This window comes from Mastomys coucha, unplaced genomic scaffold (genome assembly GCF_008632895.1).
Source record: "Mastomys coucha isolate ucsf_1 unplaced genomic scaffold, UCSF_Mcou_1 pScaffold20, whole genome shotgun sequence".
Lineage (NCBI taxonomy): Eukaryota > Metazoa > Chordata > Mammalia > Rodentia > Muridae > Mastomys > Mastomys coucha.
Genome location: NW_022196903.1, coordinates 121,495,018 through 121,509,661, shown reverse-complemented (window position 1 = coordinate 121,509,661; position 14,644 = coordinate 121,495,018). Strand labels below are relative to the sequence as shown.

Genomic DNA, 14,644 nt, shown 5'->3' with positions numbered 1-14,644 from the left:
AACCTAAACACCAAGAAAACAAACAACTCACTTAAAATTTTGGCAGGGAACTAAACATAAAGTTCTTAAAAGATAAAATAAAAATAACTGAGAACCTTTTTTTTTTCATATGCAGCATCCTTAGCCATCAGAGAAATACAAACTTCTCTGAATGCTGATACAGTACGGCATAAAGCATGTGTAAAAATCATGCATGCATTCCTTACATCCTTTTTGTCTGTCCTTCCTCCCAGAGCCTGCTCAGGAGCATACACTGAGGGCTGGGTAATCCTCCCCCTTTTCCATTTTGTTCTCTGCCAGAACAAGATTCACAATGGGAGAAAGCACGCCCCGTTTTGGTGCTAGCTGGGCTATCTTCCCACTTCTGTCTTTCCCTGGATCCCTTGTTTCTAATGCCATGTGTACTCATATGAGCTTCTCTTTCTGTCTCAATATACACAAATGTAGCTCAGATTTCTGCCTCAGTAGTTCAAAATGCAGCTCCCCCAGTGTACACACTAAAACGGGGAGGACACGTCCATTCTCAGCCCACTCACAATTGCTCAACTCTCGGCAAACACACATCTCGGGAAATGACATTGGCTTAGAACTATGTCCAAAGGTAATGATGTTTTCCATGGTTTTTTTTTTTTTTAAGTAGCTTTACTCTACTAGTTTCAAATATCTGTTGTCTAATTAGCATACCACAATTATCAGCAATGAAAAAACCCAACTCCTCAAATCCTTATTGGTGTAAATATTTAACACTGTGATTCAGCCACAGTTCTGCTTTTTATTTACAACAGTCTTTTGGCATTGCCATTGAAGTTTCAACAGTTACTAGAGTATAGATTCGTTAATCTTGATAAATTCGTGATAGTTGTTGGAATGCCACCGGGTTTATCACTTTACACACTTATTTATTTTATGGGTGTCAGGCACTTGCCATAGTGCCCATGTGGAGATCAAAGCACAATGATTTCTTCTCTCTTACTATGTGATCTGAGGCTCAAAACCAAGTCATCAGGGCTTGGACACAAGCCTTGGTCTGCTGAACTATTTCCCCGGCTCTGCACGGTTTATGTTTGACATTTGGACAAAATCTCCCACTCAGATTCAACTTTGGCCTCAGTCTATTTCAACATCATTTCTGAAACCCTTGAAATTATGTACAATCAATAATCTTATGATTGTTGCAGCCATCACTTCCCTACAGTTAACCCTAGGGATGACTTGAGAGTCATTTCAGTATGTGAAGACCACTTCCCATTATCCATGTATTTCACACGTGCCTCCTGGAGTAAAAACCTTTGTTCTAGTTTCTTACAAAAAGACAATTTAAAACATCAATATATGTGGAAACTCTTATAATCAAGGAATCTTCAGTTTTTCTTAAACTTCAAATACCCATTTTACTCAAATTTACTTCTGGTATGAGAAAATCATGACATTAGAAATAGTTCTTCTGGCTCATTGTGAAACTTTCTATAGTCATGTCTAAATGACTATTTTTGCCTTTTCCAACTGACATCCATTGCTGCTGAGAACTGCACAGTAGTAAATCAGAGAGTGGGAGGAAACTCTAGGTGAGATGTCTTACATTTGTAGATAGTAGATCCTCACCCTGATTGCTTACCCAAGAACTGAGAAGTACAAGAGTACAGTAACTTCATAGATAGATAGATAGATAGATAGATAGATAGATAGATAGATAGATGGATGGATGGATAATAGGCTAAACTGTAGATCACGGTTCTGATAAAATAAAAGCATTCTGTGGAGTGCTATATTATCAAAAGTCTATTTATACTTATATTCCAACAAAAAAATAAATAAGCTGATATTTCAGTTTATTCAGATTTGTTAAGTATGTTGGGCTTAAAACTGAGTCTTTAATTAAGAAAGTGGCAGTCAGTAGCCATTCCTAAGTCCTTGCAAGCCTTGGTTGTGAGTTCATGGACCTTGTGGAAAAATGATTCAACTGATAGATTTCCAGACTCTTTTGCAACTGAGTGGTTTTCAGTGACTTTCTTTCCAAAGAATGATTGATGGCATACTAAATTAATTTTTAGTATTAATTAATAAATAATAAATTGAATTTTAAAATTAATTTTTATTGAAATTATGAACAAGATGAACAAGTTTTCTTATTGTGTCCATCTACACAATAGGAAATAGAATAGAAAAAAATGGTAAAATATGTATTGTCAAAACTTTGTCTCAATCTACCAATAATCAATATCCGTCCAAATGAACACAATCTCATCAAGGGAGCCAAATGCACTATGCATGTAATTTCATTAAGAAATAATTTTCGGTGGGTACCACCCGTCAGGCCTGAGGAGAGGAGAGGGAGGTCATGGTGTGAAGGTGCATCTGCTTCCACTACAGCATAGAGGATATCAAGGGATCAGACTGTATAGACCAGTTCCGGGCCATGTAGGAGGAGCAGAAATACCGGAGGCAAAGCCAGTGGAGCGTGGAGGAAATAGCTGACGATGCTCCGGTAGTCCCCGCTCACTCTGGCCCAAAGATGTATTTATTATTATAAATAAGTACACTGTAGCTGTCTTCAGATACACCAGAAGAGGGTGTCAGATCTCATTACGGGTGGTTGTGAGCCACCATGTGGTTGCTGGGATTTGAACTCAGGACCCTCAGAAGAGCAGTCAGTGCTCTTACCCTCTGAGCCATCTCACTAGCCCCAGGTTTGTGGTTTCTTGCTTTGCTATTCTGAGAGCCCTGGTTTGGGGCCCATGTTCAACTCAGTTGTGATACTGAGGTGGGGACCTAGCTGCTTCCAGAGCAGAAGCCAACAGAGGAATGTCTGAACGAACTACTCAATTAAAAAGAAACAATTTCTATCTGGAAAAAAATAATAATTTTCAAACAAAAATTTCTCCTTAACCTCCACAGGAAAGGAAATACATGACCAATGAGTAGTAATATTTAAGTCTTTTTTTTATTTAATCTGAGAGAGGATTTCACTCTGCTTTCCTGGCTGGCCTAGAACTCACTATATAGACAAACCTTGCCTTGAACTGCTGGGTTCTCGCCTTTGCCACACACATGCTGGGATTACAGGCAGGTACCACCACACCCTGCCCCACACAGTTCTTTATTTTTTTTGAGGCAGGGTTGGTAAAATGCTCAGGTTTGGCTTAATCTCACTCCTGCTCCCAGTCCAAAAAAAAAAAAAAAAAGTTAGGTCCTCCTACCTTGACCTCATGAATGCCACGGTCACAGTCATGTACCATCATAGCAAGCAAAATACACAAACTTTAATCTTGTGGTAATTTAATATACATTAATTATATCAATGTATGGTGGGATTTTTCTTATTGTCATGACTCTGTAAAGTAGATTCTAACACTCCTGTTTTGAAAAGCAAATAGGACAATGAATGAATACTGATTTAAAAATATTTAATTTCATTCTAGAAAAGTTAAATAGGGCTGCTCATCAAATAGGAATTATTTTCTTAGTGAATAATCACTCTTCTTTATTTCCTTAATGTTTAGTGATTTATTGAATATGTATTGTCTAGCATAAATTCAAATGAACTGTCATTTACTTTACAATAAACAAAGATAAGGAGGACCATACAAAAATAAAAGCCAAACTTACACACTGGAGATTGGGCTGAGGTAGTTCAGGCTTACTGTGGACCTAAGTTAGCATTGCAGGACTCACGTAAAAGGCCAGGCAAGCAGGTATGCACCTGGGGCTATTCTCCCAGTCCTGTGGGCCAGAGACAGAAAGAGACCAACAGCTTGCTGGTCAAGCACTCTAGCCAGTTGGTGAGCGCTAGAATCAGTGAGAGATGGCCGCCTCAAAAAATATGTTTAAGGCATCTATAGATGTCACACAGCACCCGTATACTTCGGTTGTGTCTATATGACAGGCCTAAAAACCTGATCACAGACCTGAGGCCTACGCTTCAAAAGGAGCCAGTCTCCTGAGGTAGCCAGTCGCTGACATCTCCTAGCTCAGATGTGTTCCAGATTGCTCTCTGCTAAAGTCTGTGGAGAGAGCTGCATGCTTTCTTTATTCAGGCATAAAGGTGCCCTAAGAAATATTTCGTTATTAGCTAAAACTGAGATTAAACATTATTTCCTGGCCTCCACAGTGTTTCAATAATCCTAAATTGATTTTCTAGTTGTAATTAGCTTGGAATCTTTACAAAGAAGCTGTCTTACCAGACAGGGTGTCTCAAGAGTTAGAGAGAGCAGTTAGGCACTGTCAGAGCAGTCCCACACAAGGCAGAATTGTTTTACTACCAGAGAGAAGTTGTAGGGCTTCTGTCACTAATTACCTATGTTACAGCCAAGGAATGCTAGTATATGACCTTCAGCTACTTGCCTCAGACAGACCCAGAGAATTTATCTTGGGGCTACCAAAATAGCCCAGGAAGAAGGACACCACTGCTCCTCCGCCTTGCACCTGGCTGCTTGTTCTCACTGACCTTGATGTAGCCATCTCCTGCCTATGTGACTTCTGTCATTTGCCCCATTCTCTGTATACTATATAAGCCTGATTTTCACTTTATACAAATTGCATTGAGTTACCACACTCCCTTGTGTCATTTCTGTTTGTCACTAGCCGAATTCTTTGCCCATCAGGCCAGAACTTTTATCTCCCCACGAAACAAGTGGTCCCCGAAGCAACCCAGTCCATGACAGATGGCGCTCAACGTGGTGGCTCTGGCCAGGTAAGCTATCTCTTATTCTCTTTTCTTTTCTTTTTTCCTTTTTTCAGACAAAGAATAGGCTCTCACTAGGGTGTCACGGGCCCGCTGATAAGTTTATCAGTTATTGGTGAGTAATCTTGGTATCATGGGGCAGTCAGAGTCTTGCCTAGACACCTCACCAGCCGTGGTGCAGAGAACTGCCCATGCTGTAGCAATGAAGAGATGGAAATTCAGCACCTATAAGTACCTGAGGAAACAGAATACATTCTCAGGGGGGAGTAAAATTGCATGTTCCAGCTGCCGAGGGGCTGGGACACCTGAGGAGATTGCAGAAATCCCTCGGGAAACAGTTCCATAAAGATGGAACTCTGCTCATCTTAGAAGCAGGTGAAAATAGTCGGACAAGAAACTGGCCAGGCGGTGGTGGCACATGCCTTTAATCCTAGCACTTGGGAGGCAGACAGACAGATTTCTGAGTTATACAAATGACATGAGAGAAAGAGTGATCAAAACTAAAAGAAAATGGATTTCAGAGCTACTCCTATGATGTCCTTGAGGATGGGAGATATTCAGTTTAACACTGACTCTTGTTTTAAAACTTTTCCCTTTGGGTGAGATTCCAGTCTCCTTAGAGACCGTTTCTTTCTTGTGGCTGAGAATTCCAAGCCTGCTGCTCTCTGGCTCAGCAACACCAGGGCTCGTTTGCAACCAGCTGCAAACTAGTTCAACAGACTCAACTGCCTGCAGGAGACCCTACCTGCTGCCAGTCTCTTCCCTCTACAGATGTAGAGAGCATTAATATAAATTCATCTTTCTCCCATATTCAAAGTAAAATTTTAACATCCTATTATTGAAGTTACTGTGATATTAATGAAAAATTATATGATAAAGTCATAAAGGTATTTTAGAAGGAATGTCTTAAAAACCTAATGAGACATCTATATTTCTTGCTTCAAACAGCAATTAAATTGGTTATTGCAAAATGTTAATTGATATTTGGCCTATTACATAGTAAAGATCTTTAGACAACATTGATATTTATCCAAAAGACAGATTGTTAAAATATGCTTGTATGCATGCTTTTATATTTCCTATAAATTTATATATACATTCCATGATACAAAGTACATTTACAGGCCTTTTATGGGAGAAAAATATATGTGATTGGATCACATGTTTGACACAGATAATTGAACTACGTGCTTTAGTCACTGTTTTTAAAGTGCTAAAATCAAGCTTTTACTTTGCTGACAAGCAATATATATATAGCTCAAAGTTTACAATTGCTTGGAGTTGTTCCTTTTTAGATATTACTAATTCTCAAATTTTACAGTTGTTCATGCTTATACAACTAAAGTTAAGAGAAAGTACTGTTCCTTTAAAAAAACTGTCTTTATACAATTAAAAACTCCTTAAGATATCATAAACTGCCTGGACAAGACCCTTAAGGCAATGCCACAAAGATTTATATACCAGGCAGATTATAGACTTTACACAAAAACAATTGGTCATATAACCTTATTCTTTACATCATCAAAATAGTAATGGCTTGTGATGATAATTTGGTATTTTTAAAGAATATTTCTAATTTTAAAAAATTAAAAAATAGAATATGCACGTGTAACTATTGATACCTTTTCAGGCTTTCTAGTTACAATTGCCTTAACAAGAAAAGCAACAATAAATGTAATCCTTGCCTACATTAATTTTCTATGTTTGGTGTTCCTAACTAAAGTAGAACAGATAATAGAACTGGCTATTACAGGCAGGCATTTGAGATGTTTTGTTAACAATTTAATGTTGCCCATATTACAGGATTTCTTAATTTTCTCAGAGACAGGTAATTGTTAAACATGCACATTGCACTCTAAATGGTTTGGCTTTTGAACAGAAAAGGGAGAGTTACATCCCTGTCCACATTATTTATTTAAATCATGCTTTTTATTCTTAAAAAAATTTTTAAATTAGATGCCAAGGATGGCACCCTATAACCAGGCATAATTATGCCTAGGTAAAATGGAATAATTTTTTGGCTGGAGCCTAAAAAGGCCCAGATGTTTTGATTACCTCGAGAAGAGGGGGTATATGTGTGTTCTTTCCACAGAATACAGAGTCCTCCATCTGGATCCAAGGCAGACTGGTCCAACCGGCCCTGCCTCTCTCAAGCACAAAGATTCCCAAGATGAAGAGGTTAAAGGCAAGATTTTCCTGCTGGGAGGACTTGGTCTAGTCACCCCCTTTGTGGGTTCGTCCTTCCGTTTCACTTTTAGATCCAGATCTGTTGAGTTTGTACTGTGAGAACTGAGACTAAAAAGAATACTTCCCCTCCTATCCTCCTACTTTGCTCCCAGTAATGAGAGGGGCAGCTGCTGCCTCAGAGCCCACAGCACCTCTGCTCCTTCGGTGCAGGCTCCACAGGGCCCAAGAAGGTCAGGTGCGGTCAGAGGGTGGGGGTGGGGGTGGGGGCGGGGGAGCTGGGACACAGAGTAGATGGGCAGGGACTCCTGAACTACCAAGTAGGTTTTTGCAAAATAGGTTGAGTTGAAACATTGTCTTTATTATCTGGTTCAAAAGTTATTGAATTGACATCTTGTAAATTGTAGTTTTGTTATTGTGTAAATATGATTGGATATTGAAGCCTTGGGAGTCATGCTTTGCTTACCATGAGGTGAGTGCTATTTAAATTTATGACTGTTGTACTGTGTTTCATGTTAAAGAAAAAAAAAATGGTTAAAACTTTGATTTAGCTTGACTTGTTTAAAGGCAGCAAAAACTGATAAGCCACTGTGTTGTGTCTAAAAGTTAAACACAGCTGAAAAAAACGCTGATAAAGGCTGAGTATCTGTACAAGCTGCTCTTAAAGGAGACAGCAGAGTTTTGCTTGTAATATTGGTAACAGATAATTAGTTTACGATGTATTAAAAATTGCATTGTTATGCATTCATATATAAGAATTGGCATCTAAATTTTGTAACTTTAATGTAATGTTTCTGATACTGATTTTAAAAAGAATAGAAGGTTTAAAAAACGGGGTTTTGTTTGAATTATGGTTATGCCTTAATAATATAAAAGTTAGAAGGGTTACAAGATAGTTGTTGAGAGATTTAGTGCAAGTTGCTGAAAGACTTAGTGCAAATCATTAAGGGACAGAGAAGCAGAAGAAGAAATAGAGAAAAGGAGACAGAAAGACAAGAGGCGAGAGAGCTAAAGAGAGATGAGAGACAGAAAGTACTGGCCACTGCGGTTACAGAGGCTAGGGAGCCTCAAGAGTCTAGAGAAGAACAGGGAAAGCAGACGCTGACAGCAGAAATAGAGAAGCTACATCCACCACAGACTGCACGAGAACTGCTAGTGCTACTACTGTTCAACTAGAACTATTTAGACTATGGATTGGGAAAAAACTAAGGCCCGTTTGCAGGGAGTATGGAAGGATACAGATATTTCTCATGATATGGAAAAATTAAAGCAGAAATTTCAGATATTAGCAAAAGTCATTTGGATACTTGGAACATTGATGAGTTGGCCAGTGAATTAAAAAATAATCTAAGCGCATTGAATCCCTTGGATTGGGTTCAATATATAGTATTGCTTGGTATTATTATTATTATCTTTTAATAGTGATTATTGTGCTTCTATTTGTTTTTAGGGATCTGAGATCCCTAGCCATGATGAGGCGGGAAGTTCTGGAACTTCATCTAAAAAAATCTTAAGGAAGGGAGAATTGTCACACAACACCCGTCTACTTCGGTTGTGTCTGTATGACAGGCCTAAAAACCTGATCACAGACCTGAGGCCTACGCTTCAAAAGGAGCCAGTCTCCTGAGGTCACTGACATCTCCTAGCTCAGCTGTGTTCCAGATTGGTCTCTGCTAAAGTCTGTGGAGAGAGCTGCATGCTTTCTTTAGTCAGGCATAAGGTGCCCTAAGAAATACTTAGTTATTAGCTAAAACTGAGATTAAACATTATTTCCTGGCCTCCACAGTGTTTCAATAATCCTAAATTGATTTCCTAGCTGTAATTAGCTTGGAATCTTTATGAAGAAGCTGTCTTACCAGACAGGGTGTCTCAAGAGTTAGAGAGAGCAGTTAGGCACTAATTGTCAGAACAGTCCCACACAAGGCAGAATTGTTTTACTACCAGAGAGAAGTTGTAGGGCTTCCCCCACTAATTATCTATGTTACAGCCAAGGAATGCTAGTATATGACCTTCAGCTACTTGCCTCAGACAGACCCAGAGAATTTATCTAGGGGCTACCAAAATAGCCCAGGAAGAAGGACACCACTGCTCCTCCACCTTGCTCCTGGCTGCTTGTTCTCACTGACCTTGATGTAGCCATCTCCTGCCTACGTGACTTCTGTCGTTTGCCCTGTTCTCTGTATACTATATAAACCTGATTTCTGCTTTGTACAAATTGCATTGACCACACTCCCTTGTGTCATTTCTGTTTGTCACTAGCCGAATTCTTTGCCCACCAGGCCAGAACTTTTATCACCCTGTGGAACAAGGGGTCCCCAAAGCAACCTAGTCAGTGGCATATAGAGCTAGTTCCAGGATTTCCAGGGCTACACAAAGAAACCCTATCTTGAAAAACAAAGAAGAAGAGAAGGAGGAAGAGGAGAAGAAGAGAAGGAGGAAGAGGAGAAGGGGAAGAAAAAGAGAAGGGGGAAGAAGAGGAGGAGATGAGGAAAGAGGAAGAGAAAGGGAGGGAGGAGGGAGGAAGGGGAGGAGGGGGAAGGGAAAATTAGAGAAGTTACCTGATGAGTCTCTGACTGCCACACTCACATGCACCCTCAAACACACACACACCTGTTGTGTAAGACTTCTCCTGGAAAGGCCTGACACAGGCCTCTATTCACCCTACATAAGGATGTGATGACAAATCAAAGTAATGATTCTACCAAAGTCTAACTTGGCTTTATTTTTTTCAGCTTCCAAATAAAATAAAATAAAAACGAAGCACATACCTCCAAACTTACCTTATCTAACATTCAGTGGTAAATTATGTCATTGAGTAAATTCAATACTCCGAGTTAAAAAAAGGAGATTGATATTGTATATTTGCATTCATTATCCTTAACAAAAAAACTGGGCTGGTGTATTGATTTACTTCATCAACCCATGTGGCTTATTTCATTTTTCTTTTAAAATGTTTAAAGTCCTGTGTATTAACCTGAATTAGGTTAGTACATTTGGGTAACTTTTAAAAATGGATAAAAGAACATAGATAGTCCTGGAAATGATCTGGAATTGATTTTTTGATAGTTAATATGTTACAAAAATAAATGATTGGCAGTTTACTTTCACTGCCCTTCAGGTAAAATAAAAGCCAACGGATCTGAACAAAGATCAGAGTTCAGGGGCTGAGGGCTCAGACCCGTTCTTCTCTGCCCCTCTCCACCATGAGGAGAAGCCAGCTGCCCACACCACTCTGTCTATTACTGTTCCTGCTTCTTCCCAGAGATGCCACCACAGCTACTGCAAAACCGTAAGCTATTTTTATTTCCAGAAAATTCTATCGTGCCCTTCCTTCCTTCCTACGCTATTACCTCTTTCCTGGTTTCCTATGCAGTAATCTGTTGTCAAAGAACTTGGAAGGACTAGCTGTTGGGTTGAAAAGCAGCTCAGCTTCTCCCCGTGTTTGCACGTTAGTTTCTAGTGCTTTCTGGATAAGATTTGTGATGCTCACGTGGGACCCAGGGCCACATGCAGTGGGGTTTTTAAGGTCTCCAAGTGATAAACCACTGATTAGCTCATGGTTTGGGAATTTGGAATTTCTAGCGAAGACACATAATAGCTGTAACACCAGACTCTGTGTGTGTGTGTGTCTATGAGGCGAGACCTGACACAAACATTTACCTAGCTCGGATAGGGAACAAACATTACTGATTCTACCAAAGTCCAAACCAATGTGTTTGTGGGGATCACCTCCAGGAATGAGTCACGGGTTGCTTACAGGGACATGGATGATTCAAAGACAGCTGTGTCACTAAAAGGCACATTCCTGGGACTCCATGCTTGGCTTGAAGATAGTTCAGCTGGTAGGAGAGTCTCCTCCATGCCACTGGGCTGGTCCAGGAGTCTCTTAGAGGCATCTCTGCCTCCTCTCCTCTCTCCAATAGTTGTTTTGTGCCTCTGTAACCATGGGAAGGCTGCATCAAGCTTGTTAGCTTCAGCTCATAAAATTTACCTCTTATATCTCATTCCTCCCTCCTCCCTCCAGAAAGGAATGTTTCGATTTGGGTAAAATTGCTACATGTCGATAACTTGAATTGATTGTCCCATGTTTCTAATATTCTGTGGGTGAACATTTCCTGAACACCAGAGAATCACAATAGTATCTAATCTTAGGGTTTTTTTTTAAAAGATTTATTTATTTTATGTATATGAGTACACACTGTAGCTGTCCAGATAGTTGTGAGCCTTCATCTGGTTGTTGGGAATTGACTTTTAGGACCTCTGCTCACTCCGGTAAACCCAGCTCACTCCAGTAGACCCCGCTCACTCTGGGCCCAAAGGTTTTTTTATTATTATACATTAGTATGCTGTAGCTGTCTCCAGACGCACCAGAAGAGGGCGTCAGATCTCATTACGGGTGATTGTCAGCCACCATGTGCGATCCGAACTCAGGACCTTCGGAAGAGTACTCGATGGGTGCTCTTATTCACTGAGCCATCTCACCAGCCCCTTAATATTAGGATTTATGTTGACCTCAGGAGAATCCAATCCTCCTGAAACCTATGATTGATGAAAACACTCGCAATAATAACGTCTCTTGAATCCTTCCTGGTTGGTCCTCTTCTCCACAGACAATACGTGGTGCTGGTCCCGTCAGAGCTCTATTCAGGAGTCCCTGAGAAGGCCTGTGTCAACCTCAACCACGTGAACGAGACTGTGATGCTCAGCATAACTCTAGATTATGGGATGGTGCACACCAACCTCCTCATGGGCCAGGCTGTGGATAAAGACTCCTTCTACTGCAGCTCCTTCACGGTCAGTGTCCCGCCTGGGATGTGCGGTACTAGTAGAGAGAGAGTAACTGAGTTGAACTTTATATTCTCATTCATCAAAAAGAAATACTTTAACTAAGGAAAAAATAATGAGTACGAAGTGTGCTTCAAATTGCCTTTATAATACTGACAAACAGGTCTAATGGAGTGCTTACAAGGTTACCACAGCTGTAAGAAAAATTTAGTCTTACCTTAAGGCAAACTTCTGAGGTAGATAAAACATTTATACTTTTACAGATATAAATATTGAGATTCTCTCTCTCTTTTTTTTTTTTTTAAGATCCATTCGATTTTATATCTATGAGTACACCATAGCTGTCTTTAGACACACCAGAAGAGGGCATCAGATCTCATTACAGATGGTTGTGAGCCACCATGTGGTTGCTGTAAATTGAACTTAGGACCTCTGAAAGAACAGTTAGTGCTCTTAGCCACTGAGCTGTCTCGCCAGCCCCTTGAGATTCTTTCTTAAGATTTATTTTCAGATTAAATTGTGTCTTTGTGCCTCTGGTAACCACTGAGGCCAGAAGAGGGCACCATGGAGCTAGAGTTGTGGGCAGTTGTTGAGCCTCCTGACATGGATGTGGTACCCTAATTTAGGTCCTCTGCAAAAAGCAGTGTGTGCCTCTAAGTGCTGAGCCATCTCTCCAGCCTTTGAATACTGATCTTCTTAAAAGTCAAATTATTCATGTAAGATAGATGGCAGATGCTGGCCTTGGAAGGTAGAATAGGAAAATTATTTTTAATAGCAAGACTTTGCTGTGAAGAAACAAGGACACCATCTTAATCACTGACCTGACTGCATTGAAGAATCGTCCGTTGTTTCGCAATGTTTTCTGCTAAAATCATGTTACACAATCACAGGAAATCGGGTCCTTGGCACCCCCTTACCAGTTCTCATGGATTCACAAAGAAGACAGAACCCTGTAGACTCTGAGCACCCAGAAGTGAATCTGAACATGCTCTCTACGGTTTTCTGCAGATCTCAGGTCCTTCTACACCCTTGGCATTCATTGCTGTGGAGATCAAAGGACCAACGCAGCACTTCATAAAGAAAACATCAATTCGGATAACAAAAGCTGAGAGCCCAGTCTTTGTCCAGACAGACAAACCCATATACAAACCAGGACAGATAGGTATAAAGAATTCACTGGACAAAAACAACTGTGGGGTGGGGTGATGTAGAGGGTGAGGTTGGTGGTGTTCTTTATGTCTAAGCTGCAGTCATGGGACCTCTGGCCTTGGGTTCCCACTGGGGGCGGGGGAGAAGGGGACGTCTCACAGTAAAATCTTTGTTTCAGTGAAATTCCGAGTTGTCTCTGTGGACATCGGTTTTCGCCCATTGAATGAAATGGTGAGTCTCCTGTTGGTGGGTGAGAAATGAGAATGATTGCTTACAATGAGAAAAGTAAACAAATATCTAAGTCTGGTTTTTTAGAAAACCTGAACTCATGTAAGAGACACCTGACTCTACCACAGAACATTGCTTGAGATCCATGCCAGAAGCATATGAAATGGTAGCATTGAGGCACAGTTCACCCACTGCATCCTCAGAGTCGATAAAGCAATTAAAAATAAACGTGGGTCTGGTTATGCATGCTTCTAATCCCAGAAGGTGGGAAGCTGAAAAGAAGGACCACAAGGCCCTGGCCTGCCTGGACCACATAGTAAGATGCTATCTAAAACATAACAACAAAAAGATACTTAGTTGAAAATGTCCTCTTAAAAAATTCCAGCCACTTCCAGCATTTGGTTTCTCTTATGCAAATATCAGTTTCAAAATAACAATAATAATATATGTAACATTCAAATCTTTCATCCAGATAGATTTCCTCAAATGTATGCTAGCCATAAAAGGAAAGCCATGACGTCTTAAGAGATTTATGTTCCAAACTAGACACGTAAAAAGGTAATGGATCAAACAGAGGACAGCTACTTTAGACAAGAAAAACAGCGATTTTGTTCCTCTATGATATAGGCTCTGCCACCCAATGTCATGGTCTTCTCTGACATCCATGACTATGTGGGCAGCACCATTGGACCTGATAGGGGAGGGGGGACACAAAGGTGAGTGGGTAGAGAAGGGTGTGGGGGGTAAATATGGTCCAAACTCCTTTTACAAAATTCTCAAAGAACTAATTAAAAAGGAAATCTGGGGCCAGGCAGTGGTGGCACACGTCTTTAATCCCAGCACTTGGGAGGCAGAGGCAGGTGGATTTCTGAGTTCGAGGCCAGCCTGGTCTACAGAGTGAGTTCCAGGACAGCCAGGGCCATGCAGAGAAACCCTGTCTCGAAAAAACAAAAACAAAAACAAAAACAAAAAAAAAAGGAAATCTGGTATGGAACAAGGAAATAAATCATTGTATGAAAAAGGAAGCAATAAGCTCAGCAAAATTTAGAGACTGCAATTTTACAAAGATGCTCTCTTTTAAAATTCTACCGCACACTCATACTGTTTTTTTTTCTTTTCAGTTCCCTGTCATTTATATTGAGGTAGGTACCAAACCGTACATCTCAGTCAGAATGATGATGCCCTACAAGTCCCACAAGATCTCATGTCTCCTTTCAGACTCCATTTCACCTCTACTAAACAAATCCTATCTTCTCTGCCTACCTCAAGTTCTTTGCAAAAGTAAAAGTAAAGGATTGAAGTACTTTATGACGGTGTGATTTTTTGTGGCTCTTCAAATATTTCTGGCTAAAACAGGCATATATATCAGAAGGAAGTCCATTGTGACACATATATGCAGGGTCTCCCTTCTAGAACTAACCTGCTTGGCTTCCAAGGTCAGACAACACTGTAGCATCGGGGATGGCATAGCTGCAGGACTCAAGGGATCCCATAGCTGGTGACCGCACCGTCCATTATTCCAAGGTCAGGCAAGACTGTAACATCGGGAATGGCATAGCTGCAGGATTCAAGGGATCCCATAGCTGGTGACCGCACCGTCCATTATTCCAAGGTCAG

At 40.5% G+C, this 14,644-nt stretch overlaps 1 protein-coding gene across 4 annotated transcripts in view; it reads left to right on the top strand.

Annotated features, from left to right (window-relative positions):
* The first annotated feature begins 7,003 nt into the window (after window positions 1-7,003).
* Window positions 7,004-14,644, top strand: part of LOC116099656 (pregnancy zone protein) — a 47,854-nt gene continuing 40,213 nt past the window's right edge. For 2 of the 4 annotated variants that reach the window (XM_031383575.1, XM_031383572.1), the window contains exons 1-6: window positions 7,004-7,098; window positions 9,984-10,154; window positions 11,476-11,659; window positions 12,659-12,812; window positions 12,978-13,030; window positions 14,149-14,169. In XM_031383575.1, the coding sequence (XP_031239435.1) occupies window positions 10,069-10,154; window positions 11,476-11,659; window positions 12,659-12,812; window positions 12,978-13,030; window positions 14,149-14,169 (498 nt within the window). In that variant the 5' untranslated portion in view covers window positions 7,004-7,098; window positions 9,984-10,068. Of the gene's footprint in view, window positions 7,104-7,272; window positions 7,338-9,983; window positions 10,155-11,475; window positions 11,660-12,658; window positions 12,813-12,977; window positions 13,031-14,148; window positions 14,170-14,644 lie in introns of all 4 variants that reach the window. The other 2 variants (XM_031383574.1, XM_031383573.1) reach the window with 2 other exon arrangements.